Below are 26,115 nucleotides of genomic sequence, written 5' to 3' on the forward strand. Positions count from 1 at the left end.
ATTTTGCAGCGTTTGCCTTAAAAGATATTTTTTATTGATGCTGGTATTTTTACACTCAGGTTTTACTTTAATAAAATAATGTTTACTTGTTACTGTAATTATAAAGCGCATATCTTCCAAGTGTGATTTGGTTTCTGACTATTAGACATGTTGACAGGTGTGACTATTCAAATACCTACAATAGTAGCGCACAAGTGGGAGTGCTATGGGTTTTTTAAGTGTTACTTTGATATCCGAAGATAAATTGAAAATCACAAAAGAACCAGGTATTCGATCCTGGAGCCTTGTTATTGGTAAGGACTATTTGAAACTGTATGAAATTGTTGAATTGTGTTCAAAACCTGATGTTTGCCTGTTAAATTGTAGTAGGACTTCATTTTATCCCCATTAAGAGGTACTATTCAAAATGTAACAGATTTTACTAGCAGGTAAGTTTAGATAGGTGCGGACTGCTTTCAGCTCCGGTGTCAGTATCATAAACACAAACGAGTAGCCTGGTACAAGAAAAACAGTGCCCGCCGACTCAACCTCTTAGGGTGAATTAGCCCGATTGCTAGGGATAATAATTTTCGCCTTTCCTATTAAACACGTATAAACTATAGCACGTCTTTTATAAGTGCCATCAAAATTCTCTTTAATCTTTTCATTTGATCAGTTCAAACCACAGCACTCTGACTGCTTAGAAAGGAAGCGAATGCTGGTAATGTAGTCTCTAGTTGTACCCATCTCAGTTAATCGCTCATGGCCAGAGATGTCTTAGTGATTATTCAAAACTGTCACACCTAGAAGAACTGATTGTTCTTCTAAATATGACAGTATTATTGTACCAGATAACAGGAACAGTACAAAGGATCTAGAGGTATAATTCATGCTTTGGTTGCAAGAGGTCCCAAGTTCAAATTCCTTATGGGCCTCTCCCCCCCCCCCCATTTTTTTTTTTGAGCTTGAGCTTGCACTCTTGCATCAGGCAATACAGGAAATAGAGGCTGAAAGCACAGGCCCCATAGGAAGTAGTTATTGTCAGGGAAACAGGAAATATATTGAAATAAATTATCACCAGATGTAGATAAAGATGGAATAAGACTAAGGGAAAAATTTAATGATGCAGAAAAGATATGTCCAATTGTGAAAAAGATGATATTGTTGTTGTACATATTGGTACTAATGATGTTAATGAATGATCTGAGGATTTACTTAACAACTATAGGGCAAACAAAGCAGTGAGTTAGGATTAAATTTGAAAGTGTCTAAATTTTTCCCAAATGTGATAGGAGGGAGTTCATAATGAGAGTCTTGTCAATCAGTTTGGACCCCACAGAGATATGTGATCATCTGGTGCAATACCACCACTTTGCTTACTGGAAACTCTAAAGTGAAAATCATAGTAAGATCCATTATTCCTGAGGCTCACCGGGCTAGCCGGGTGGGTAAAGTGCCTGCCTGGCAACCCAAAGGTCGCGGGTTTGATTCCTGCCTCGGGCTTGGATCAAAGTACTGCAAAAACCTTGGGAGGTGCATTATGGCCACAGAAGCCTATGCGCCAACAACTACCAAAAAAAAAAAAAAAATTATTCCTGAAATTCTGAGAGTACAGCTCTAAAGTGCTTATGCAGGCTGGCTGCTAAATAGCCCACTGAATGGAACATATTTGTAATTCTAGGGGTTATTCTTAGCCATATGGTGCAAGGAAGCCTGAGGCTTTTGTTGCACCAGCCAAAAAAAAAAAAATTCTGAGTTACCCGTGAGAGTGAGTAAGTGAGTGTCAGAAATACAAAAGAATCGCCAAGAAAGAAGAATGATATCCAGCTCAGGACCCTGGGTGTGCCAAGCCCATACTCACCAGATGTGAGCCCCTGGGGATATTTATCCAGATCAGCTAGTGTATAATTTTGCTGCCTTTGCTCTGTCCACTAGACAGCCTGCGCGGGTAGCACGGTGGTATCATCACTGTCCTCCCCACACCGGATTGAAAAGGCCCAGGTTCAAATCCCGTCGATGACGCGAGGACCTTTAGTGGGCTTTTTTCACTCCGTGGCTGAGTTAGTTGGTCTCAGGCGTAGATAGCAAGGTTTTTCGCCCCAGAAACGGGGTTTTTTTTTTACCAGCAAAACAGGCAAATTGACCAGAGAACACACGCAAATTACAGTTATAATACGTATATGGGTATATGTAAGAGATTACAGGTGGCACTAAAATAATAATTTGAATTTTTTTTTTTGTCCACTAGACAGGAGGGAGTCTGTATAGTGTGTATGTTTGTCATAACATAGCATTGTCCAGGCCATGTTATGTCAAGCTGGGTATATTCTTGCTTTGTGTACCATATCCAAAAATTTTATTAATTCATGCATGTTTACCCCCCCTGCCTTATTTGTATTTTATAAGTTAGTTTGAGTTACATAAAACAAAATTAATTTGACTATTTATGTTGCTGAATGCAACATGAATAGTAAAACTAATATAGCAAACTTATCTTCAGAAACATCTAAACCTCCCAAAAACTTCCTAATTCATTTCACAAATATATGTAATCTCAGTTCCAATCTCAATGATGAACTGCTATGTGATTTATATTCTTCTTTTCCTTGCTTAGGTTACAGTTTTAAATCTTCTAATCTCAATATTTGCTGAGATTGTACCAGTGAAATCCTTTATTCTGCCTTCCATCCCAAAATTTCTTCCTTTATATAAAATTTTGGTTTTTCGATAAATATGCTAAGACCATTCAATATAAGAATGTAGCATCACTTTCAGCCTATACTAAAGCCCCCAACAACTGTAAAGCAGTTATTAATCAGCCCAAACTTGATTTTTAACAAGCTTGCCTCTAGTCCAACCATTCAAGCTTCCAATCTTTTGCTAAATCTAATTGCTACAACTTCTATCCATCTATAATTCTACCTCTGTTACAACCTACTTACAACTTGTATTGATGATCTTGGTAAACCACCTCTTTTCCCTTCCAAGCTAACTCAATGATTCCTGTGCTCTTCTAACAGAAGGTTATTAAAAGATTCTGAAAAAATTTGATGCCAAGAAAGCTCCAATTCATTATTGCATTTCTCAAATTGTTCTCAAATCCTGTGCACCCATTCTGTCACCTAAAAAGGTGACAGAATGGGTGCACAGGATTTTTATGCTTTATTATTTCACTAGTGCTTTTCCTTCTGCTTGGAAATTGCTCATATACTGCCAGTTCCTAAAAAGAGTTACAGCTCCCTCCCATACAATTACTTCTCTACTGCACTTACTGCTACATTTTCCAAAAAATTGGATTGACACTGATGGAATCCAATATGGATATCATCAGTGTTAATCTACTGGTGACACATTGGCTGATAACTCCAGGGGCTCACATCTGTTGAGTATGGGCTTGGCACACCCAGGGTCCTGAGCTGGATATCGTCATTCTTCTCTTTCTTTGTGATTCCCTTTTGACTCTCTCTCTCTTCCCCCCCTTCGGGTAACTTGGGAATTTTTTTTTTGGCTGGTGCAGCATAAGCCTCAGGCTTCTTTGCACCATATAGCTAATAATAATAATAATAATAATATCACTGATCTTTGGACAAATTTGACAGAAAAGTTTGAAACTTAAACAGTTGCTCTTGACATTTCTGTGGCCATTGACTATATTTAGCTTCCATCTTATAGTTTACTGACTGTTTTTTGCAATTGGGCATTCAGTTTTCTTTCTGACCTCCTGTTGTGGGTAATAGTAGATAGCTCTACCTTTTCACTAATGCTGGTGCTACTCCAAGGTTCAGCTCTTTCTCCTATTCTTTTCCTCATATATGTTAGTATTAGTATTAGTAGTGGCATGTGATGAAAGGAAGCAAGCTTATAGACCATTTCACTGACTGGATGTTCTATCCATTGTGTAAATTATGTAAATAGTGTTTTAAATATTTGATGTGTGACAATTAAAAAATTGAAATGTTCCTCATTTATGAGAAACTATTCCTTTAAGGTGATATAATAGTATTTAATTTTGTAAATCATAAATGTTCACTTTTTCAAATACAGGGAATTTTTTTTTTTTTTTCGGTTTTTATTTGTCACACATTACAGTTTTTAAACTGCAGAGGTTTCAGAGGAGAGTTGAAAAATTAAGCAGCTTGTAATTAGTATCACTTTATTAGTTATTTAAAAAACTTGTATTAAGTGAATACGTAATACAGTTTTAGCAGAAGTGACATCTTAAATTTAACATCTATTGAAGAGGATCTGCACATGGGGGGGGTCGATATGTGGTGAAAATAAGCCTAGTTACCAGTGTTTCCTTTTCTTTGACTTTATGTAAATAATGCTATTATATTATTTATGTCACTAGAATGAGGCATACAGGAGCCTCATTCTAACAATCAGTATAATGTTAATTGTGGAACAACCTACAAAGTCCTGTAAACTGCAATGATTTCAGAGGTGATTAAATGAAATCCTATATTATACTGCATTTAATTTCAATTGCGGTGAGGTCTTTCCTCTCACTAAAGACCAAGGGCAGAGTGTTCAACTACCAATGTGTTCAACCTATAGACAAATGCCATATAGCTAGTAAACTGTAAATTCTGGTTCCTCCCAGCAAGATTTGTGACTCTCCTATACTCATTAAAAACCATAGTATACTAACTGCTGGGGGGCCCCTTTGACATACCATGGTTATGGTGGTCCATCTGGTGGTATGATAGTTTCACTGAGTGTAGAATAGGATTTTTATTTGATTTCAACTACTGAATTGAAATATAACTCTGCAACCCTATATTATTTCAGAGGCAAGTTATGAAAATTTTTATAAAGGCAGTTAATAACTTACTGGCACTTTAGTATTAGTATTGGAAAATGATGCAGGAAGGTATACTGTATAGCATCAGCAAAAAAAACAAAACCATCCACATGTTTGTATCCCTACTAATAATTTATCTAATCCTTCCTTACATTTATTCAAACTATCCATTTTCATGATATCAAATGGAAATATGTTACAACAATCAATTACTCTGGTTGACAGCAAATTACACACATAAATGTTCTGTAACCAACCTTTTCAACAACCCCGGGGGCTCACATCTGGTGAGTATGGGCTTGGCACACCCAGGGTCCTGAACTGGATATCATCATTCTTCTCTTTCTTGGTGATTCCCTTCTACTTTTGACACTCTCTCTCTCTCTCTCTCAGGGTAAGCCGACCGGGCTAGCCAGGTGGGTAAAGTGCCTGCCTGGCAACCCAAAGGTCGCGGGTTCGAATCCCGGCTCGGGCTTGGATCAAAGTACTGCAAAAACTTTGGGAGGTGCACTATGGCCACAGAAGCCAATGCGCCAACAACTACCAAAAAAAAAAAAAAAAAAAAACTCTCAGGGTTACTCGGGAACTTTTTTTTTTCCTGATGCAGTATAAGCCTCAGGCTTCCTTTCATCATATGGATATTAATAATAATAAATAATTTAAATTAATGGCCCCTTATGTGTGTTATCCAAAAAAAAGTAAGCACACCATTGACATTTCAGTTTATTCAGTCCATTTAAAGCCATAAACACTTAATCAGGTGCCGACCGGGCTAGTCGGGTGGGTAAAGTGCCTGCCTGGCAACCCAAAGGTCACGGGTTCGATTCCCGCCTCGGGCTTGGATCAAAGTACTGCAAAAACCTTGGGAGGTGCATTATGGCCACAGAAGCCTGTGCGCCAACAACTACCAAAAAAACTTAATCAGGTCTCTTCACAGATGTCTGGTTTCCAAGCACTGCAATATACAAAACTGAAGTCTTTCTTGGTAAGAGTACCCTTTTGTGTCCTTGACTTATCTTGTTGCTTTTCTCTGAACCTGTATGCAGTATCCAAGGTACAGCCTAGGGCTCACAATACCGGTCAAAATCTTAATACCAGTATTTCGGTATTTTTAATTTATGAAACCGGGATACTGGTATTCCAAAAAAAACATTTTTCGCAATAAATTTTGATGACAATTACGTGCAATAAAGTAAGGAAAAAACAAGTAATTACTTGAATTCACGTTTTAAATCAAACTTTTATTACAATAATAAATATTCTAGCAAAAATTATTAAACATACAGTTATTCTAAAAACAAAAAAATATGCATTCACACAACCTGTCCGAATAAAGTGAGCTCTTAAGAAACTCAATAGTGTTTAAGCTGGATCTAATTTGGGTACATATTTAATTACCAGCAGAAAACGTCCTTTTGGATTCTGTGCTGATTGGTGCTTTGTACTGAGATAGTTGTAGACAAGTTGCAGTTTAACCCCCCCCCCCCTTATTCCCTCATCTTCAAAAAATCTAATTTCCTTTTTATCAAAAATAAAAAATATTTCCTTTTCAACTTTTTATTGCACTATATCTGTATTAACGAAAGAAAGGGAAACCAAATCTAAGTTGTGGGGGGATTATTTATTTATTTATTAATTTTTATTTCCCTGTATCTTTGTATTGCCGTCAGTGGCCATTGTTATGAAATCTTTTCGTACAGCAGCTCCCCTTAAGCACTAAGCCCCACAAGCTACCTGACTGCGTTAAAAAATGAGAATTTCCAGGAGCTGAGGGATATTCCCCCTCCCCTCCCCACACACACAAGCATATATATTATATGTGAGCTATCAGTTTCTCAAGAGCAGTGACACAAATATAAAACAAAAGTAAATTATCATAAAAATCTACTTACAATACATAACTGGTGTTCATTTACATCTAATCTAGTCATTTTTCTCATTTAATCTGTTAATACATGCTATCATTTATAAAATTTCTCTCAATTAACAATCTCAACTCTCTCTATAGCTTCAAACACTAAACTAAACTAATTCAATCTTAATCACTTCCTCATATTTCTCTTAATCACCAATATTAATTCTCTTCACAAAAGCAATCCATAAGTCCATAAATCGTTAATGCTAACAATTCCATGTAACCTCTCTTAATTTAGCAATATCAATTTTCTTTACAACTTCAACCAATAAACCAACTCAATACTAAACATTTCCTTATTTCTCGTGTTTCTTCAACTTCAACCTTACTCTAAAATAATCTCCCACTTTATCTAAGTACCATTTCCAAACCAACACAGTTCAGAGGACTTACCTTCCTTCTCTTTCACGGTTGGATTCCTTTGTGTGGGTTCCTTTCACGGAGTATGGTGATGTCTCTTTCTCTTCTTAGTTGAACTCTGCATCTCTGCTGTATAGCTCTTCCAGTACTGTCTTATTTAAGGATTTCGAGAACAGTTTTTTTTTAATACTGAAGGAAATTACCACAGCAGTAGTAGAAGCCAGGGCACTATTTGACTGGCTTGTTATTCAACTTCTGGATTAACTTCTAGCACAGGAACATGCCCGGCAGAACCCTTCACTATATAGCTTGACACTCCCAGAACTACCACTGGAAGTCTGCAATCCATCTGAACAACAACCACAAACCCCTCTTTTGGCACGAGCACCTTATTTATTTATTGAATTGATTGCAATCAACCCTTGTACTACATTTTTATATGCAAGCTTATGTGCAAACCCCAGAGGGGTTTGCATGCATTTACATATCTCCTCCTATCTAATTTAAACCTGATCCAATCATGGTGTTATTCATTAAACTCGCTCTTCTTCCTTTGGTGGGAAACACAGAATATTTTTCCCACACAACGAAACACTAATCTTTTACCTCAAAATCACCTGTTCACAATATCTTTGAACTGCTCCATACTGACACCCTTTCCCAAAATGCACTAAATGTCACATTCTCAAGTAGTGGTGTAATAGAGAGATTAAACTATTGTTCAGAAGCTTTTAACTTTAACCCTTCCGCACCTGCCATATCACTGTTCACCATATTCCTTAATTGCACTACCAGGCCTACTGCCACTAATGGAAATATTTCCATAATGATGTTTTTGTTATTCCTTAAGTTTATTCCTTATTTCGTTATTCCTTAATTTACTTCCACACAGTATACTTACTAAGAGAAATATATTTGTAATATTTTATGTCTTACAATTTCATGACATTTTCAGGTTTCCGTTACATTTGTACTGTGTATAACAATCCCTCATTTGCAAATTCAGCAGTATTAATGATTTATTGTTGTCGATTTTATAACCTTCATGTGAATAAATCATGAATAATTATTTTTTTAAATTAATACTAAAAAAACCGGTATTTTTGTATCAATACTGGGATTTGAACACTGGAAAAAAATGACCGGGATCCCGGAATCTCGGTATTGTAAGCCCTAGTACAGCTTAACAAAAGAATAATCATCTTCTTGTCCCTGCTGGCTAAATTCTGATATATTATTGACAGAACTCCATCAGCTGTCCTAGATGCCTGTGTTCATTGCTTAGAGAGCTTCATGTTAGGCTTTACAAACTACCTGTAGGTTTTATTTTATTTCCACCACTTGAGTGGGATGCTCCTTAATTGGTATATTATTTTGGGATTACTGCTACCCCAATGCAGCACTTTGCACTTATCAATGTTAAACTTCAATTGCCACATCTCAGCCCATTTGCCTAATTTCTCTAGGTCTTAATTCAGTAACATATCTTGATTCATGTCATCAGCAAACTTAGACATTAAACTTTGATATGCCATTGTTCAATACTCCTAGCAAATATTGAAAACAATAAGGGACCCAGCAATGAACCCTGAGAGACTCCATTAATAACATTAGTCTAAAAAGAATGGTGCCTATTAATAACCACCTTCTGCCATTGAACAATCTCTTTAACTACAGCAGGAAGTTGTTCCTAATGCTACACAGCTACAATTTGCTATAGCAGTCTTTCATGTGGAACAGCATCAAATGCTTTACTGAAAGCTGTGTGCTATGTCAAAATTTTTTGCCATCCATTTCTTTTGTTACTGCACCATTGTAGCTAATCAGATTGGTAAGAGATCTCCCCTTAACAAATAAATGCTCCATGTGCTGTTAAACTGCATTCCTATCAAGTTGATCCCACATTACTGCTTTAACCAGTAACTCCATTATATCCCCTGGATGAGAATAGGAGAGATATTTGCATATACCCAAATATCTCTCCTAATCTTGTAAGGACCTTCACTGAATCTACGGATGCTGTCATAATTATGTCGAAAGGTTTGCTTACCTCTTTTGCTGCTGCTTTTAAATATAATTGGATAGACTACATCAGCCTTAAGCACTTTATTTACTTTTATCTTTAACAATTCTCTTTCACTTGCTTCTCGGTTATCACAAAATCATTTAGTTCTAGTTATAATTCGGTATACTTTCCCATCACAGAAATTCTTTCATGCATGAATGTAGATGTGTAACTACTGGTATAGGATTACCAGTAGTTATGCTATTCATATCCAGTGGACCAGTGTATTCAATATGTTCTTCTCTTTCTTCCTTTCTTAACATACACAAGGAATTCCTTGTTATTTTTCTCTGGACTCTTAGTCAAAGGTTTTCATAATCTACGTTAGCTTGCTTAATCCCTCTGAATAATTTGATTACAGACTAATTTTTCATATTGTAGGATTCTGCCTTCTCTGATAATTTATAATCATCCCATGCATTTTTCTTTTCTGCCAGGAAACTCATCCTCCAAAATAGTAATTTCACCACTTGACATTCATTTGGAGAGGTCTGCATTCAATTCCTCTCAACAACTGGAGAAATTTCTGAAATCCTCTTCATTCAGGGCTGTAATTAGCCAGTTTTTTTCCCTCTCAGTTATTCTGGGTTTTTCAGCCTGTATAACATTCAGATCATCTCATGAACACACACATTTGTACAGTAATATGGTATTAGTTACTGATGCACCTGAAACCCAATAACAGAAGAGACTGAAATTCATCGCCTCATTTGGCATTTATTTAGGGTCTAAATCTTGAACAGTATCTCTTGATATAAAAAGGCATGTTAGCCTCTGATTACTTCTCTGATCACTTTGTATTTGTTTGTTGTTGTTGTAGTTATTTGGTTTTTAGGAGCATTAGCAACTAAGGCCATATTGCTCCGGGATATGCGGTGGTCATTCCCTGACCTTTCCGCATCCTCCGTATTTGGTGGTGATGGGCTCGAACCCCGGTCTAATCAAGAAGTGTGTGCTACGCACTGCTGCTCTTTCCCACCTGGCTACGGAAGCGCCCTTCATATTTGTAATTTGCATCTTTTAACATCAGTTGGTCCACTGAGAAAAATTTTAAGATTTCTGAGCTTGTTAATAATCGCCTTTACAAAAACAAAATCCCATCCCTTTACCTTTGACAGTAGTTATTTCTTTAAATAAATCCCATACACTGTGATGACTGCTGTCTAATGGTCACTTTACATGAATATACAGTTTAACTGTTCCCGAGTATGTGTGATTCGTATTCTATGTTAAACTATTTTGCAGTTTCAAGAAATTGTCAGCATTATTGTGGTTATAGTAAAAAAGTAACAACATAAGTTAATATGTTGCTCTTTCAGGAATACTCTCATTAGGACTAGGAGCTGCATGGTATGGGACAGGTATGTAAAAGATTTTTGATAGGAATTCCTTTTGTGATTGGTAATAGTTATTAATCATTAGGAATTTGTTTAATTATACACTGGGTAGTTTAATTAAAAAATATTTAATTGCATTCTTAATTACTGTTTTATGTAAACTTTGGTATACCTTTAAACATTTAAAGCTTTAATGCAAAAACTTGAATTTTAGATCAAGCTCCTCAGATAAATATCACCATCTGTTGGCAATGAATGCTATTCATCATGGTATTTACATTAGTTGCACAGCTAGACACAAGTTGATTGTTTAGGACTAGGAGTACAATCCTTGGCAGTACAACTTCAAAAGTATCCTTGCAAATAGCTACTTTTTTTGACATAAATTTGATTGGGGTTGCAGTAAACAGTACAGTTGTGTTGCTTAGGAGCTTATGATATTCTGATTGCAGAATAAATTCTGTTGAGTTACAGCTTGTTACTGATGCTTTCATTTCTTTTTTCTTCAAATACTACACTAATCAACAATGGCTGGAAAGCTACCTAGTGTTCTATCAGTGATTTATTGGACCTTTGTAACTAGGGAGAATGAAGTCATTTAATTTTTTCTAGAGGGAAAAAATGTTTTTTTTTTTTTTTTTTTGTTTTTTGACTGATGCTGTATAAGCTTACTTTCTTACATCATTTGCCACTGTTAATGCTAAAGGTATATAAGGTCATGACAGGAATGAGTAAAATGAATGAAAGAGGTACATTTTCTTTAGTAAGTGAGACAAAAACCAGGGGATACAAATATAAAATCTTAGGAAGTAATAGAAGACAGAATCTCATAAAGTTTATCTGTGAGCTGCATTATTATAGATTACTTGAACAAATTACATTTAAAGTTGCTACAACAGAGTTTAACATCAATATTTGGAGATATGAGTGGAATAGTGAGTTTTTTTTTTAATGCAGAATGTTTGCCTTTTTCCATAGTTACTCATCCAGAAACCATTAAGATTCATTTATTTTTATTCTGCAATTGTTGTGATTATGGCACAGTTTGGAGAAATGGTTGTTTTCAAAATGTTAATTTAACAGTATTTGCATTAGGTTGGGTATCTGCAATGTGAGCAAGATGCAGTTCCAGTTTTCATAAGCAATTCATTGCCATCCGATACTGAATAACTAGAATTAAAAGGTTCAAAAAAACAAAAACAGAGGGAGGCAGATGATTTATTTGGTGTGGAAGATAGTAATCAAAATGTTGAGCCACCACTTGATAAAATCCAAAATCATTAAGATTTTGGATTTCGTCAGGTGGAGGCTCAACATTATTACAATGAAATTTCCAAAACTGGTTTCTGACAATGAAAAAAGGCTTTCAGTTGTTGAAATGGTGAGAAAAAAAAAAGAAAAAGGTTTTTTCCCCCCAAATCTTGCAGCTGTAGCTGGTTTCATTCTTGCCATACCTGCTTTTTTTATTATTGTTGATGTGTAAAAAAATTTTCTTAATATGTCAAGTTTTTTTATTTTTATTGTAGTAGGTATAAACAATGTGAGTTGAATTTGAGTGCAGTTACTGTAGGTGTGCATCAAATACAATGGACCTGCACAGGACTAATTCTAATCAACAAGGTTAGTGAACGGAACAAAGGGTTGCTCTTACGAAGAAAGGCTTAAGTTTTGCAAATTACAGTGTCTGGAGACTAGGCACCGGCGAGGTGATCTGATAGAGGTGCACAAAGCCTTGAATGGTTTGAGCATGCTCAATGCTGATGGGATACTGCCTCTTGCTCAGAATACACCTGAGAGGGCATAAATTCAAATTGAGGAAAGACAGATGTAGGATAGATGTGTGGAAATTTGCCTTTAGTCAGCGGGTAGTTGGTTGGTGGAATAGACTTCCATCCCTTGTTGTGGAAGTTGATAGCCTAAATAAATTTAAGGCTCAGCTGGACAGGTATTTCAAACGAATGGTGGGGTGAAGTGAAAGGTTTTTTTTTTTTTTGGCTAATGCTGCATAAGCTTGCTTTCTTGCATCATATGCCTCTACTAATGCTAATTTCCTTCAGCATGAATTGTTGAGGAGGCTTTCATCCTGCAGTGGGTTGATAATGGCTGCACTTTACCTTTTTTTTTTTTTTTTTTTTACTTGGGGGGGAAAAAACTCTTAAACCCGGGAACTCGTAAAGCCAGAACTGCCTGTATATCATTGCCTAATATACATATTTTTTTGTGTCAAATCTTTTATGAGGGGGCACAAGGTATAAAATTTTGGGAACCGCTCTGTTAGTGCATTATGCCTCACATTGTAAATGAAATGTAAATGTATATAAATGAAAAGTAAACAAAAGTTTGTGTAAAAAGCACATTTTGCATAAAGATGTACAAATAATGAATACAATATGATGTGTCCCAAGTCTCAACTGCAAAATTTGTCCTGAATTTGATTTCTACATAAATAGAGTTCTGAACGTTAACAGCCACTTTTCAGTGCCATAAATCTCCTACGCACCTGCTATTGTTAGCATGAACATCATTAAGTCTAACTAGATAGTGAAACACGTAGCACTGTATTAGAAATCTTAGCATAGTATAGTATAGTATTATCAATTATATAATTATATATATATATATATATATATATATATATATAAAATAAATATATTGGGATATAAGTTTAGGGTTATATTTTTGTATTGAAATTGAAATTTTATTTGAAATTGAATCGAAATCACGACTCAGACTGACCAGAGCATCAAAGCAAAAGATTCAATCTAATGGGAGTGCTGTGGCTCAGGGGAGAACTGAGGGGGGCAGTCGCCCTCTGAATTACAGCCTTTTGAAGTATACTGCTTGTTTGATGTTTGTGGAACGGGATGTGATATTGCCAAGAGGAATGACTGTGTGTGCACGATGTAAGGAGTGTGAGGAAATCAGGTGCCAATTCAGTGTTGTTATGGTGATTATGAGAGCTTGAAGGACAGGGTTGATACCCTCTAAGGATTTAAATTGAGGGCCCATCAAACTCTCAGCTGCCCACATCAACGCCAGAGCTTGCACTTCAACATCACACAACACAGCAGCAACCCCCAAGGCAGAATGCTCTGGTCCCAAAGGAACTAGTTGTTGTCGGTAACTCTATTGTCAGGGAAACAGGGAACATATTGTGCAAAAAGGATAGGTGGAACAGGACCAGGGTATGTCTGCCAGGGGGCAAAAGTTGACGACGTTGTAGAACAGATATCATCTTTTAAGGGCACCAAAATGTTGTTGTACACATTGTTGTACAACATATAGATATTGTTGTACACATTGGCACTAATGATATTAAGAGTAGGAGACCAGCGGAATTACTTAACAAGTAGAGGTCAATGTTGAAAAAAAAAGCCACGAGTTAGGGTTGAATTTGAAAGTGTCTGCAATTCTGCCCAGATATGATAGGAGGGAGTATATGATGAGAGCCTTGTCAATCAGTTCGGCCCTGGAGAGATTGTGCAAGTCTGAAGGGGTAGAATTTTTCTCAGCATGGTCTGTGCTTGTTAACAGGAGAGACTGCTTCTGCAGGGATGGGATACACTTAAATGGAAAGGGGGCAAGAATATTTGCTGATGCTATCTAGGCAGTGTTAGGTGGATTGAGAAAACTACTAGCTTGGGGGGGGGGATACATGGACTATAAGGTTAACAGTAGCCGCTGGCAGAGGTGAAAGTGATTCTTGCACTGCTTCTATTGGAATGAGCAGTAGCCTAGAAAACAAAAAAAAAAAAAAAAAAAAAAAAAGGTGCAGGGGGATTCCAGAGACTGCTGGGAGTCATTGCGGAACAAGTAAATACATGGATTGTGTTAGTGTAGCTAAGAATAGGAACAGGCCCATGTATACTTGTGTGTATACACCAATGCTAGGAGTTTGGTAAATAAATTTGATGAATTTGAAGTGTTGGTCAAAACATCAAAGGCAGATGTTGGAATATCAGAGACGTGGTTGTTGTTGTTATTTGGTTTTTAGGAGCATTAGCAACTAAGTCCATATTGCTCCGGGAATATGCGGTGGTCATTCCCTGATCTTTCCGCATCCTCTGTATTTGGTGGTGATGGGCTCGAACCCCGGTCTAATCAAAAAACGTGAGCTACGCACTGCTGCTCCTTCCCACCTGGCTACGGAGACGCCTCAGAGACGTGGTGTCACACAGATATAAGGAATGCAGAACAGGAATTTGGGGAGTACAATGTATACAGGAAGGATAGACAGAATAGGAAGGGAGGAGGGGTTATGCTGTTAGTTAAAAACACACAAAATCCAAGGAAGTATAGCTAGTCGACATTGGTGCCTCCGTAGCCAGGTGGGAAGGAGCAGCAGTGCGTAGCACACGCTTCTTGATTAGACCGGGGTTCGAGCCCGTCACCACCAAATACGGAGGATGCGGAAAGGTTAAGGAATGACCACCGCATATCCTGGAGCAATATGGCCTTAGTTGCTAATGCTCCTAAAAAAAACCAAAACAAAAACAACCAAAACAGCTAGTCGACATGGCTGGACAGTGAAGTGTTGAGTCAGTTTGGTGAGACATAAGCATTGAGAAAGCAAGATTGAGAGTAGGAATGTGTTATAGGCCTAATGACTCTGATGAGTATAATAAACAACTGTATAGAGAAATAAGAGTGGGCCAGTAAATCAGTGTGTCTTATAACGGGGGATTTTAATTTCCCAGATGGAATTTGTGGGTTGGTCACTCACACACTAGCAAGGCTTTTGTGGATTTATTGGATGATTATTTTCTACAGCAGCATGTTCAGAAGACAACTAGAGGGAGTAATACTCTTGATTATCAGTAGTGATTCTACATGCATTAAGAATCTGCAGATAAAGGAACCACTAGGTGGTAGTGATCACAGCGTGCTGAAGTGGGATTTACTCAAAGTGGGATCAAAACCTTTCCCTTTACCCCTTATCAGGGGTAAAGGGAAGGGTTTTTGCTTTTGTAAAAGTGACTACAGTGGTCTGAGTCAGTATTTAAATTCTATACGGTTGGACCAACTGATGATGTTACCAACAGCAAATTCAAAATGAGAAGCATTCAAAGAATTAATCTTGGAAGCTACTAGGTTTCCAAGATTAACCAAGTCGCAAAGGCAGATTACAAGAAATCTTTGGCAAAGGATGCAAAGAAAAACAGCAAAGAGTTCTTTACTTATGTAAACTCTAGAAGGAAGGGGATGAATCAGATTGGTCCACTTGATATTGATGGTTCAACTGTTGATGATCCTGTTCAGGTAGCTAACAAACTAAATGAGTATTTTGCATCTACTTTCACACATGAGGAGTTATTCTGGGGCTGAATAACTCCTCATGTGTGAATAAACTCTGGCAGTGAGCTAGATGATCTTGTAATAACTGAGAGCAAAGTGGAGGAGGAATTGTTGAAGATAAACATAAGAAAGGCACCTGGGGTGGATGGGATATATCCAGATATATTAAAGGAGGCAGCAAAGGAAGTAAGCAAACCCTTAGCCATAATTATGACAGCTTCCTTGGACTCAGGGGAGTACCCATGGGTACTCCCCTGAGTCTGAGATGAGCAAATGTGACCCGAATTCATAAAGTAGGATCAAAGGGCAACACAAGTAATTACAGACCTGTTAGTTTAACTTCTGTTCCAGGGAAATTAACGGAGGCACTGGTTAAAGAAGCACTGCAGGATCATCTAAACAAGACTTCAGTTATAGCTTGGACACAGCATGGGTTTGTTAAGGGGAAGTCTTGTCTGATCAATTTGATTGGATACTGTGATGTGGTCACAAAGGAACTTTATGCAAAGAATAATTTTGATATCATATATTTGAATCTTAGAAAGGCTTTTGATACTGTTGCACATAGAAGACAGCTGCACAAATTGATGGCATTGAAGGCAAATTGCTGCTATGAATAAAGGGTAATGAGTAAATCAGAGAGTCTTATAATGGGGGATTTTAATTTCCCAGATATTGACTGGAATTTGTGGGCTGGTCACTCACGCACTAGCAAGGCTTTTGTGGATTTATTGGATGATTGTTTTCTACATCAGCATGTTCGGGAGGCAACTAGAGGGAGGAATACTCTTGATTTGATTATCAGCAGTGATTCTTCATGCATTAAGAATCTGCCGATAAATGAACCACTAGGTGGCAGTGATCACAGTGTGCTGAAGTGGGATTTACTCAAAGAGGTAACTACCATTAGGGGTAAAGGGAAGGGTTATTGCTTTCGTAAAGGCGACTACGATGGACTGAGACAGTATTTAAATTCTATACAGTGGGACCAACTGATGATGTTACCAAGAGTAAATGCAAAATGGGAAGCATTCAAAGAACTTATCTTGGAAGCTACTAGACTTTACATACCAACTAAGAAATATTGTTCAAGGTTTAGGCCTAAATGGATGTCAGATGAACTGATGAGGCATATGGCAGAGAAGAAACATGCATGGGATACATACAAATTAACACATGACACAGAAGCCTATGATAGATACAAGTTGATCTGTAACCAAGTTACAAAGGAGGTTAGGCAGGCGAAGGCAGATTACGAGAAATCTTTGGCAAGGGATGCAAAGAAAAACAGCAAAGAGTTCTTTACTTATGTAAACTCTAGAAGGAAGGGGATGAATCAGATTGGTCCACTTGATATCGATGGGTCAACTGTTGATGATCCTGCTCAGGTAGCTAACAAACTAAATGAATATTTTGCATCGACATTCACACATGAGGAGTTATTTAGCGAGGGGAAAGCCAGAGGTGTATTCAACTCTAGCAGTAAGCTAGAGAATCTTGTAATAACTGAGAGTAAAGTGGAGGAGAAATTGTTGAAGATAAACACAAGAAAGGCACCTGGGGTGGATGGGATCTATCCAGTTATATTAAAGGAGGCAGCAAAGGAAGTAAGCAAACCCTTAGCCATAATTATGAGAGCAGCTTCCTTGGACTCAGGGGAGGTACCCATAGACTGGAGATGTGCAAATGTGACCCCAATTCACAAAGGAGGATCAAAAGCTGACACAAGCACCTGTGAGTTTAACTTCTGTTCCAGGAAAATTAATGGAGGCACTGGTTAAAGAAGCACTGCAGGATCATTTAGACAAGACTTCAGTTATAGCTCGGACACAGCATGGTTTTGTTAAGGGGAAGTCTTGCCTGACCAATTTGATTGGATACTATGATGCAGTCACAAAGGAACTGGATGCAGGGAATAACTTTGATATTATATACTTGGATCTTAGAAAGGCTTTTGATACTGTTGCACATGGAAGACTGCTGCACAAATTGGAGCAGTGTAACATTGGAGGCAAATTGATGCTGTGGGTAAAGGGGTGGCTGAGGGGGAGAAGACAGAGAGTGGTAATCAATGGACACTGCTCGTCGTGGACTAATGTTATTAGTGGAGTCCCTCAGGGCTCAGTGTTGGGTCCATTATTGTTTTCTGTATTCATAAATGATACTGATGAGGGTATATCAAGCTTAATGTCGAAGTTTGCAGACGATACAAAGGTAGGCAGGGTTGTCAAGGACACTACTGACACTATGCTGCTGCAACAGGATCTGGAAAGGTTGAGCAGATGGGCTGAGAGGTGGCAAATGAAGTTTAACATTGACAAATGTAAAGTACTACACATGGGAAACAGCAACCCCAGAGCAACGTATCAACTCTGTGGTATTACACTGACAGTGATAGAGAATGAAAGGGACCTGGGGGTGGTTGTGCAGGCAGATATGAAGTTCTCTGAGCAGTGCAGACGGGCTGCAAGAGTAGCTCATGGTGTATTGTCAATGATATATAGGAATTTTTCTAGCAGGGATAAGGAGGTGATTATTCCCTTGTATAAGGCAATGGTCAGGCCACACCTAGAGTACTGTATACAGGCCTGGAGGCCTCATTTCAAGAAGGATGTAGAGCTGCTGGAACGAGTACAGAGAAGGGCAACAAGATTAGTGAATGGAACAAAGGGGTGCTCTTACGAAGAAAGGCTTAAGATTTGCAAATTACAGTGTCTGGAGACTAGGCACCAGCGAGGTGATCTGATAGAGGTGTATAAAGCATTGAATGGTTTGAGCATGCTCAATGCTGATGGGATTCTTCCTCTCGCTCAGAATAATCACCTGAGAGGGCATAAATTCAAATTGAGGAAAGACAGATGTAGGATAGACGTGCGGAAATTTGCCTTTAGCCAGCGAGTGGTTGATTGGTGGAACAGACTTCCATCCCTTGTCGTGGAAGTTGATAGCCCAAATAAGTTTAAGGCTCAGCTGGACAGGTATTTTGAACGAACAGAGGGGTGAAGTGGGAGTGGTTTTTTTTTTTTTGGCTGATGCTGCATAAGCTTGCTTTCTTGCATCAAATGCCTCTACTAATGCTAATGCTAAGGGTTGATTGAGTGGAGAAGACAGAGTGGTAATCAATGGACACTGCACTTTGTGGACTAATGTTATTAGTGGAGTTCCTCAGGGTTCAGTTTTGTGTCCATTGTTGTTTTCTGTATTTATTAATGATATTGATGATGGTATATCAGGCTTAATGTCCAAGTTTTTAGACGATATGAAGGTCGACAGGGTTGTTAATGACACTAGAGTACGCTGCTGCAACAGGATCTAGAAAAGTTGGCCTGAGAGGTGGCAAATGAAGTTTAACATTGAAAAATGTAAAGTACTGCATATGGGAAGTAGTAACCCCAGAGTAACTTATCAACTGTGTGGTACTACACTGACATAAGGTATGTTCGTGTCAGACAGCACTTGAGATTTCTCCCATCTCCACATGTGTTCGCTATATTGAAGAGTACACTGTCAAGCCAGACACTTGAAAGTGTGTGGACTGTGTCTGTGCTGTGTTGTGCCATTGTTTGTCCTGCTTATTGGCCACCAGGCCCCTAGTGGGGCCTGATATTGCCCATACCTCGCCATGTGGAGGCTAGCCAGGTGTGTCCATTATGACAAAAAGTTGCTCTGGCAGGCCCTGCCATCTAGTTTCCTGGGATTTCAGTGGCTAGGACCTAAAAAAAAAAAAAAAAACAATTTCACGCGTTTGACAGTAATGCTTAATGAGATTGCTGTTAGGAAATCATTGGTTGGGGTTGAATGCTAGAGAGATGTGTTAAATGGTCTAATAGATCAGGCAAAATTTTGACGTGTGGGGTTATATGCTAGATGAAAGATAATAGTGGGAGGGAGGTGAGGCTGAAGACTGGGAGGTAGAAGTAAGGGCTCGATAGAAGAGATGACCCCTGCTAGGCAGTGTGGCATGCCCATGCCACACCAGAGGGAATTTGGATGGCAGGTGGGGGAGGTGACGAAAAGTTACCCTCCCTTGCCAGTGATAGAGGTTGGAAGCAGGGTGGGCTAGGTGTCCACCCTGGGTTGCCATATGGCTTAGGCAGCGATCAGCTGCAGTCCTGGTCTTTGTTTCAATATCTTGGTTGTCCTTTTCTTGTGTGGCTGGTCAGTTTGTCACATCCATGTTTGGTCAAGTATGATTGTCCTTTCCTTGGGATCAAATTCCTTTTTTAGCATTAGCATTAGTAGAGGCATTTGATGCAAGAAAGCAAGCTTATGCAGCATCAGCCAAAAAAAAAAAAAAAAAAAACACTTCCACTTCACCCCCTCTGTTTGTTCAAAATACCTGTCCAGCTGAGCCTTAAACTTATTTAGGCTATCAACTTCCACGACAAGGGATGGAAGTCTGTTCCAACAACTAACCACCGGCTGGCTAAAGGCAAATTTCCGCACGTCTATCCGACATCTGTCTTTCCTCAATTTGAATTTATGCCCTCTCAGGTGATTATTCTGAGCGAGAGGAAGAATCCCATCAGCATTGAGCATGCTCAAACCATTCAATGCTTTATACACCTCTATCAGATCACCTCGCTGGTGCCTAGTCTCCAGACACTGTAATTTGCAAATCTTATGCCTTTCTTCGTAAGAGCACCCCTTTGTTCCATTCACTAATCTTGTTGCCCTTCTCTGTACTCGTTCCAGCAGCTCTACATCCTTCTTGAAATGAGGCCTCCAGGCCTGTATACAGTACTCTAGGTGTGGCCTGACCATTGCCTTATACAAGGGAATAATCACCTCCTTGTCCCTGCTAGAAAAATTCCTATATATCATTGACAACACACCATGAGCTACTCTTGCAGCCCGTCTGCACTGCTCAGAGAACTTCATATCTGCCCGCACAACCACCCCAGTTCCCTTTCATTCTCTACCACTGTCAGTGTAGTACCACAGAGTTGATACGTTGCTCTGGGGTTGCTGTTTCCCATGTGTAGTACTTTACATTTGTCAATGTTAAACTTCATTTGCCACCTCTCAGCCCATCTGCTCAACCTTTCCAGATCCTGTTTCAGCAGCAGAGTGTCAGTAGTGTCCTTGACAACCCTGCCTACCTTTGTATCGTCTGCAAACTTCGACATTAAGCTTGATATACCCTCATCAGTATCATTTATGAATACAGAAAACAATAATGGACACAACACTGAGCCCTGAGGGACTCCACTAATAACATTAGTCCACGACGAGCAGTGTCCATTGATTACCACTCTCTGTCTTCTCCCCCTCAGCCACCCCTTTATCCACAGCATCAATTTGCCTCCAATGCCACACTGCTCCAATTTGTGCAGCAGTCTTCCATGTGCAACAGTATCAAAAGCCTTTCTGAGATCCAAGTATATAATATCAAAGTTATTCCCTGCATCCAGTTCCTTTGTGACTGCATCATAGTATCCAATCAAATTGGTCAGGCAAGACTTCCCCTTAACAAAACCATGCTGTGTCCGAGCTATAGCTGAAGTCTTGTCTAAATGATCCTGCAGTGCTTCTTTAACTAGTGCCTCCATTAATTTTCCTGGAACAGAAGTTAAACTCACAGGTCTATAATTACTTGTGTCAGCCTTTGATCCTCCTTTGTGAATTGGGGTGACATTTGCACATCTCCAGTCTGTGGGTACCTCCCCTGAGTCCAAGGAAGCTCTCATAATTATGGTTAAGGGTTTGCTTACTTCCTTTGCTGCCTCCTTTAATATAACTGGATAGATCCCATCCACCCCGGGTGCCTTTCTTGTGTTTATCTTCAACAATTTGTCCTCCACTTTACTCTCAGTTATTACAAGATTCTCTAGCTTACTGGTAGAGTTGAATACACCTCTGGCTTTCCCCTCGCCAATTAACTCCTCATGTGTGAATGTCGATGCAAAATATTCATTTAGTTTGTTAGCTACCTGAGCAGGATCATCAACAGTTGACCCATCGATATCAAGTGGACCAATCTGATTCATCCCCTTCCTTCTAGAGTTTACATAAGTAAAGAACTCTTTGCTGTTTTTCTTTGCATCCCTTGCCAAAGATTTCTCGTAATCTGCCTTCGCCTGCCTAACCTCCTTTGTAACTTGGTTACAGATCAACTTGTATCTATCATAGGCTTCTGTGTCATGTGTTAATTTGTATGTATCCCATGCATGTTTCTTCTCTGCCATATGCCTCATCAGTTCATCTGACATCCATTTAGGCCTAAACCTTGAACAGTATTTCTTAGTTGGTATGTAAAGCCTAGTAGCTTCCAAGATAAGTTCTTTGAATGCTTTCCATTTTGCATTTGCTGTTGGTAACATCATCAGTTGGTCCCACTGTATAGAATTTAAATACTGTCTCAGTCCATCGTAGTCGCCTTTACGAAAGCAATAACCCTTCCCTTTACCCCTAATGGTAGTTACGTATTTGAGTAAATCCCACTTCAGCACACTGTGATCACTGCCACCTAGTGGTTCATTTATCTGCTGATTCTTAGTGCATGAAGAATCACTGCTGATAATCAAATCAAGAGTATTCCTCCCTCTAGTTGCCTCTTGAACATGCTGATGTAGAAAACAATCATCCAATAAATCCACAAAAGCCTTGCTAGTGTGTGAGTGACCAGCCCCAAAATTCCAGTCAATATCTGGGAAATTAAAATCTCGCATTATAAGACTCTCTGATTTATTGGCCCACTCTATTTCCCTGTACAGTATCTTATTATACTCATCAGAGTCATTAGGCCTATAGCACACTCCTACTCTCAATTTTGATCTCCCAGTGCTTATGTCACACCAAACTGACTCGACACTGCACTGTCCAGCGATGTCCACTGGCTTCACTTCCTTGGATTTTATGTATTTCTTAACTAATAGCATAACCCCTCCTCCCTTCCTGTCCAGTCTATCCTTTCTGTAGACATTGTACTCCCCAAATTCCAGTTCTGCATTTTTTATATCTGTGTGACACCACGTCTCTGATATCCCAACAATATCTGCCTTTGATGTTTTGAGCAATACCTCAAATTCATCAAATTTATTTACTAAACTCCTAGCATTGGTGTACACGCAAGTATACATGCACCTATTTCTATTCTTAGCTGCCTTAACACAACCCATGTGTTTACTTGTACCGCAATGACTCCCGGCAGTCTCTGAAATATCCTGCATCTTGTTTTTCAGGCTTCTGCCCATTCCAATAGAAGCAGTGCAAGAATCTCTTTCACCTCTGCCAGTGGCTACTGTTAATCTATTCGTCTTTGTCTCCCCCCAAGCTAGCAGTTTTCCGACCCACCTAACACTGCCTCGATAGTATCAGCAAATATTCTTGCACCCTTTCTATTTAAGTGTATCCCATCCCTGTAGGAGCAATCCCTCCTGTTAACAAGTACAGTCCAGGCTGAAAAAAATTCTACCCCTTGAGCCTTGCACAATCTTTCCAGGGCCGAATTGATCGACAAGGCTCTCATCATATACTCCCTCCTATCGTGTCTGGGCAGAATTGCAGACACTTTCAATTTCAACCCTATTTCACGGCTTTTGTCTCATCTCTGGTTTAAGTCAAGTTTGCAGTGCCAGTTGTCACTAATTGTTGTGGTCAGTTGTCATTGAGTCAACTCTTGGGTTTAGAGGAAGCTGTTTGTGGTCACAGTTTCTCTAGATGTTTCGAGGTCACAAACTTGCAGTTTTCCTGTTTGTCGCAGAAGGTGGTCACTTTATTGAGAGCTTAGGTTTTCTTGACTTGTGGGGTGATAAGATCTTAGAGTCCCAATTCTTTCTTCCCCTAGTGTGATTGTGTCATTTTGTTGTTTGCACTTTCTCCTATGTTGGTAATTCCTTTTGTTGTCATTTTTTTACCACTTTCCTAGTTGCGGTTTGGTGGTTGTGGTAAAGTTTGTCACTTGGCATATACAGCCTGGTCAAAGTCTCAGAAGGCTCTAAGTCTCGGCACTCTTCAGATGGTGGTGTTAATTATTTCTCAGGATGAATTGAATCTTGGTGATTAATATTAATCTGAGGTCCTCGTAGTGTTGGCATTCATGCACCATGTGGTCCCAGGGGAACCCACAGGGGTTTGCCCACTAGTCGGAAGGTGGCCAGTTTACTTCTGATGGCACCATGTCCTGTCATCAGATATGTAACATGAAGACCTGGGGAAATCAGGCCGGTAGCATGGGGTAGACTGTATTATCTGTCAGGTATGAATTTTTTTGTAATTTGTCCCTTTGTTGTTTGAGACCAGCATTGCTGCCATATTTCATGGAGGTAGTTAGAAGCTGCTTCTTTTCATTTGCTCTGTTGCTTGCAGAAGCCTTTGTACGTGGTGCCAGTGGTAGAGAATGAAAAGGACCTGGGGGTAATTGTGCAGGCAGATATGAAGTTTTCTGAGCAGTGCAGATGGTCTGCAAGAGTAGCTCCTGGTGTCTTGTCAATGATATACAGGAATTTTACTAGCAGGGATAAGGAGGTGATTATCCCCTTGTATAAGCCAATGGTCAGACCACACCTTGAGTACTGTATACAGGTTTGCAGGCCTCATTTTAAGAAGGATGTAGAGTTTCTGGAATGAGTACAGAGAAGGGCAACAAGATTAGTGAATGGAACAAAGGGTTGTTCTTACGAAGAAAGGCTTAAGTTTTGCAAATTACAGTGTCTGGAGACTAGGCACCTGCGAGGTGATCTGATTGAGGTGTATAAAGCCTTGAATGGTTTGAGCATGCTCAATGCTGATGAGATTCTTCCTCTTGCTCAGAATAATCACCTGAGAGGCCATCAATTCAAATTAAGGAAAGACAGTTGTAGGATAGATGTGCGGAAGTTTGCCTTTAGCTAGCGGGTGGTTGATTGCTGGAACAAATTTCCATTTATCATTGTAGAAGTTGATAGCTTAAGTAGATTCAAGGCAGAACTAGACAAACATTTGGAGTGAGTGGATGGGTAAAATGAGTAGGTTTTTTTTTCAACTGATGCTATATAAGCTTGCTTTCTTGCATCATATGCCTATGCTAATGCTAAAAAAGTTTGTGCAAAGCATGATATGGAAAATTGTAGTGTTTTAATGTAATTTATTCATTGATAAAACAGGCAGTTCTTATTTTTAATTTTGTCTTCTGAATCTGTCCATATATCTGTGTGTCTGTTTTAGCATAGGGTAAGGAAATTTGCTGAATTCATTCTTAATTTACAAGTTTGATAACAGGTAGCTTATGATTATTGTTTTTTAAGCTCTCACTTTGCATCAACCTGTCATAAATTTCAAGTGTCCACTAGAAATAATAAAAATAAGAAATAAAAACCAATCGAACAAAGTTATCTGTGAAAAGATCTAAACCTTCCAAACACTTCCTTGTTCATTTCACGGTCTCAGTTCCAATACATGGTCTCAGTTCCAATCTCAGTGATTTCATTTCCACTTATAGTCTGCTGAGCCTCACTTACTTTTATTGACAGAATCCCAATTACTGGTTGCTTCAACCACGCTTAGTTGTTCTAGTTATTTGCTGTATAATTCCTTTCACTTTAAAGGTGTTACTTGTACATATGTCTGCTCTGATATTCCCTGTCAGAGACTTATTAATTTGGAATCTCCTCTTTTCGATCTTCTCTGGCTTAAAATCTTTCTACCCCACACTGTCAAATTCATCTATTGTCTCTATCTTTCTCCCAACTCCACTAATCACTTGGAACTCTTTGACTTCTTTTCTTTGTAACTTGACTTTTCTCTAGTCCAACTTTGCTAACAGTGAGATAATTTTCCTTGGTGATTTTAATTAGTGACGGTCGCTTCTCCAATGATGTCTTTCTCTAATGGCCATTCACAGCCTCATGTTGTTTGGTATTACAAGAACAAAATGGGATGACCTGTGAGATTCCTGTTCTTTCCTTGGTTGGATTACTGTTTTAAACCTTCTGATGTCAATGTTTGCTCAGATATCAGTGAAATTATTCTTTGTAGGAATGAAATCCTTTATTGTATATTCCACATTAAAATCTTATCTTTTATCTAGACCATGGTTTTCCAATAAATATGCCAAGGCTAATCAAGATAAGAACGTTGTATATTGCAATTGGCTTGCATCCAAATCTCCATTCATTTTCAGCATACACCAAACCTTGAAACAATTGTAAAGCAGTTATTAATCAGTTGAAACTAAATTTTGAACAGGCTAAGAGTAGAAAACATTTCTTTTCTAATTGTTTGTAGTTGAGCATTCTGGTCTCTTGCCAAAGCTATTGGTTGCAACTTTTGCTGTCTGTATTCTGCATCTCTGTTAAACCTTGATGGTTCTTTTGCTGCCTCAGCTGAAAATAAAGCTGACCTACTTGCAACCTGCTTGAACAATCTTGATGCCAAGAAA

The 26,115-nt window shown here is 38.8% G+C and overlaps 1 protein-coding gene across 1 annotated transcript in view; it reads left to right on the forward strand.

The window, feature by feature from the left end:
* The first annotated feature begins 135 nt into the window (after nucleotides 1-135).
* LOC150086453 (cytochrome b-245 chaperone 1 homolog) overlaps nucleotides 136-26,115 on the forward strand; it is a 43,813-nt gene continuing 17,833 nt past the window's right edge. Inside the window, exons 1-2 of the mRNA XM_090372171.1 lie at nucleotides 136-293; nucleotides 10,443-10,484. Coding sequence (XP_090228297.1) covers nucleotides 206-293; nucleotides 10,443-10,484 — 130 coding nt within the window. The 5' untranslated portion in view covers nucleotides 136-205. The remainder of the gene's footprint in view (nucleotides 294-10,442; nucleotides 10,485-26,115) is intronic.

The sequence above is a fragment of the Mastigoproctus giganteus genome, chromosome 4 (genome assembly GCF_048544385.1).
Source record: "Mastigoproctus giganteus isolate SK-2022 chromosome 4, ASM4854438v1, whole genome shotgun sequence".
NCBI lineage: Eukaryota > Metazoa > Arthropoda > Arachnida > Uropygi > Thelyphonidae > Mastigoproctus > Mastigoproctus giganteus.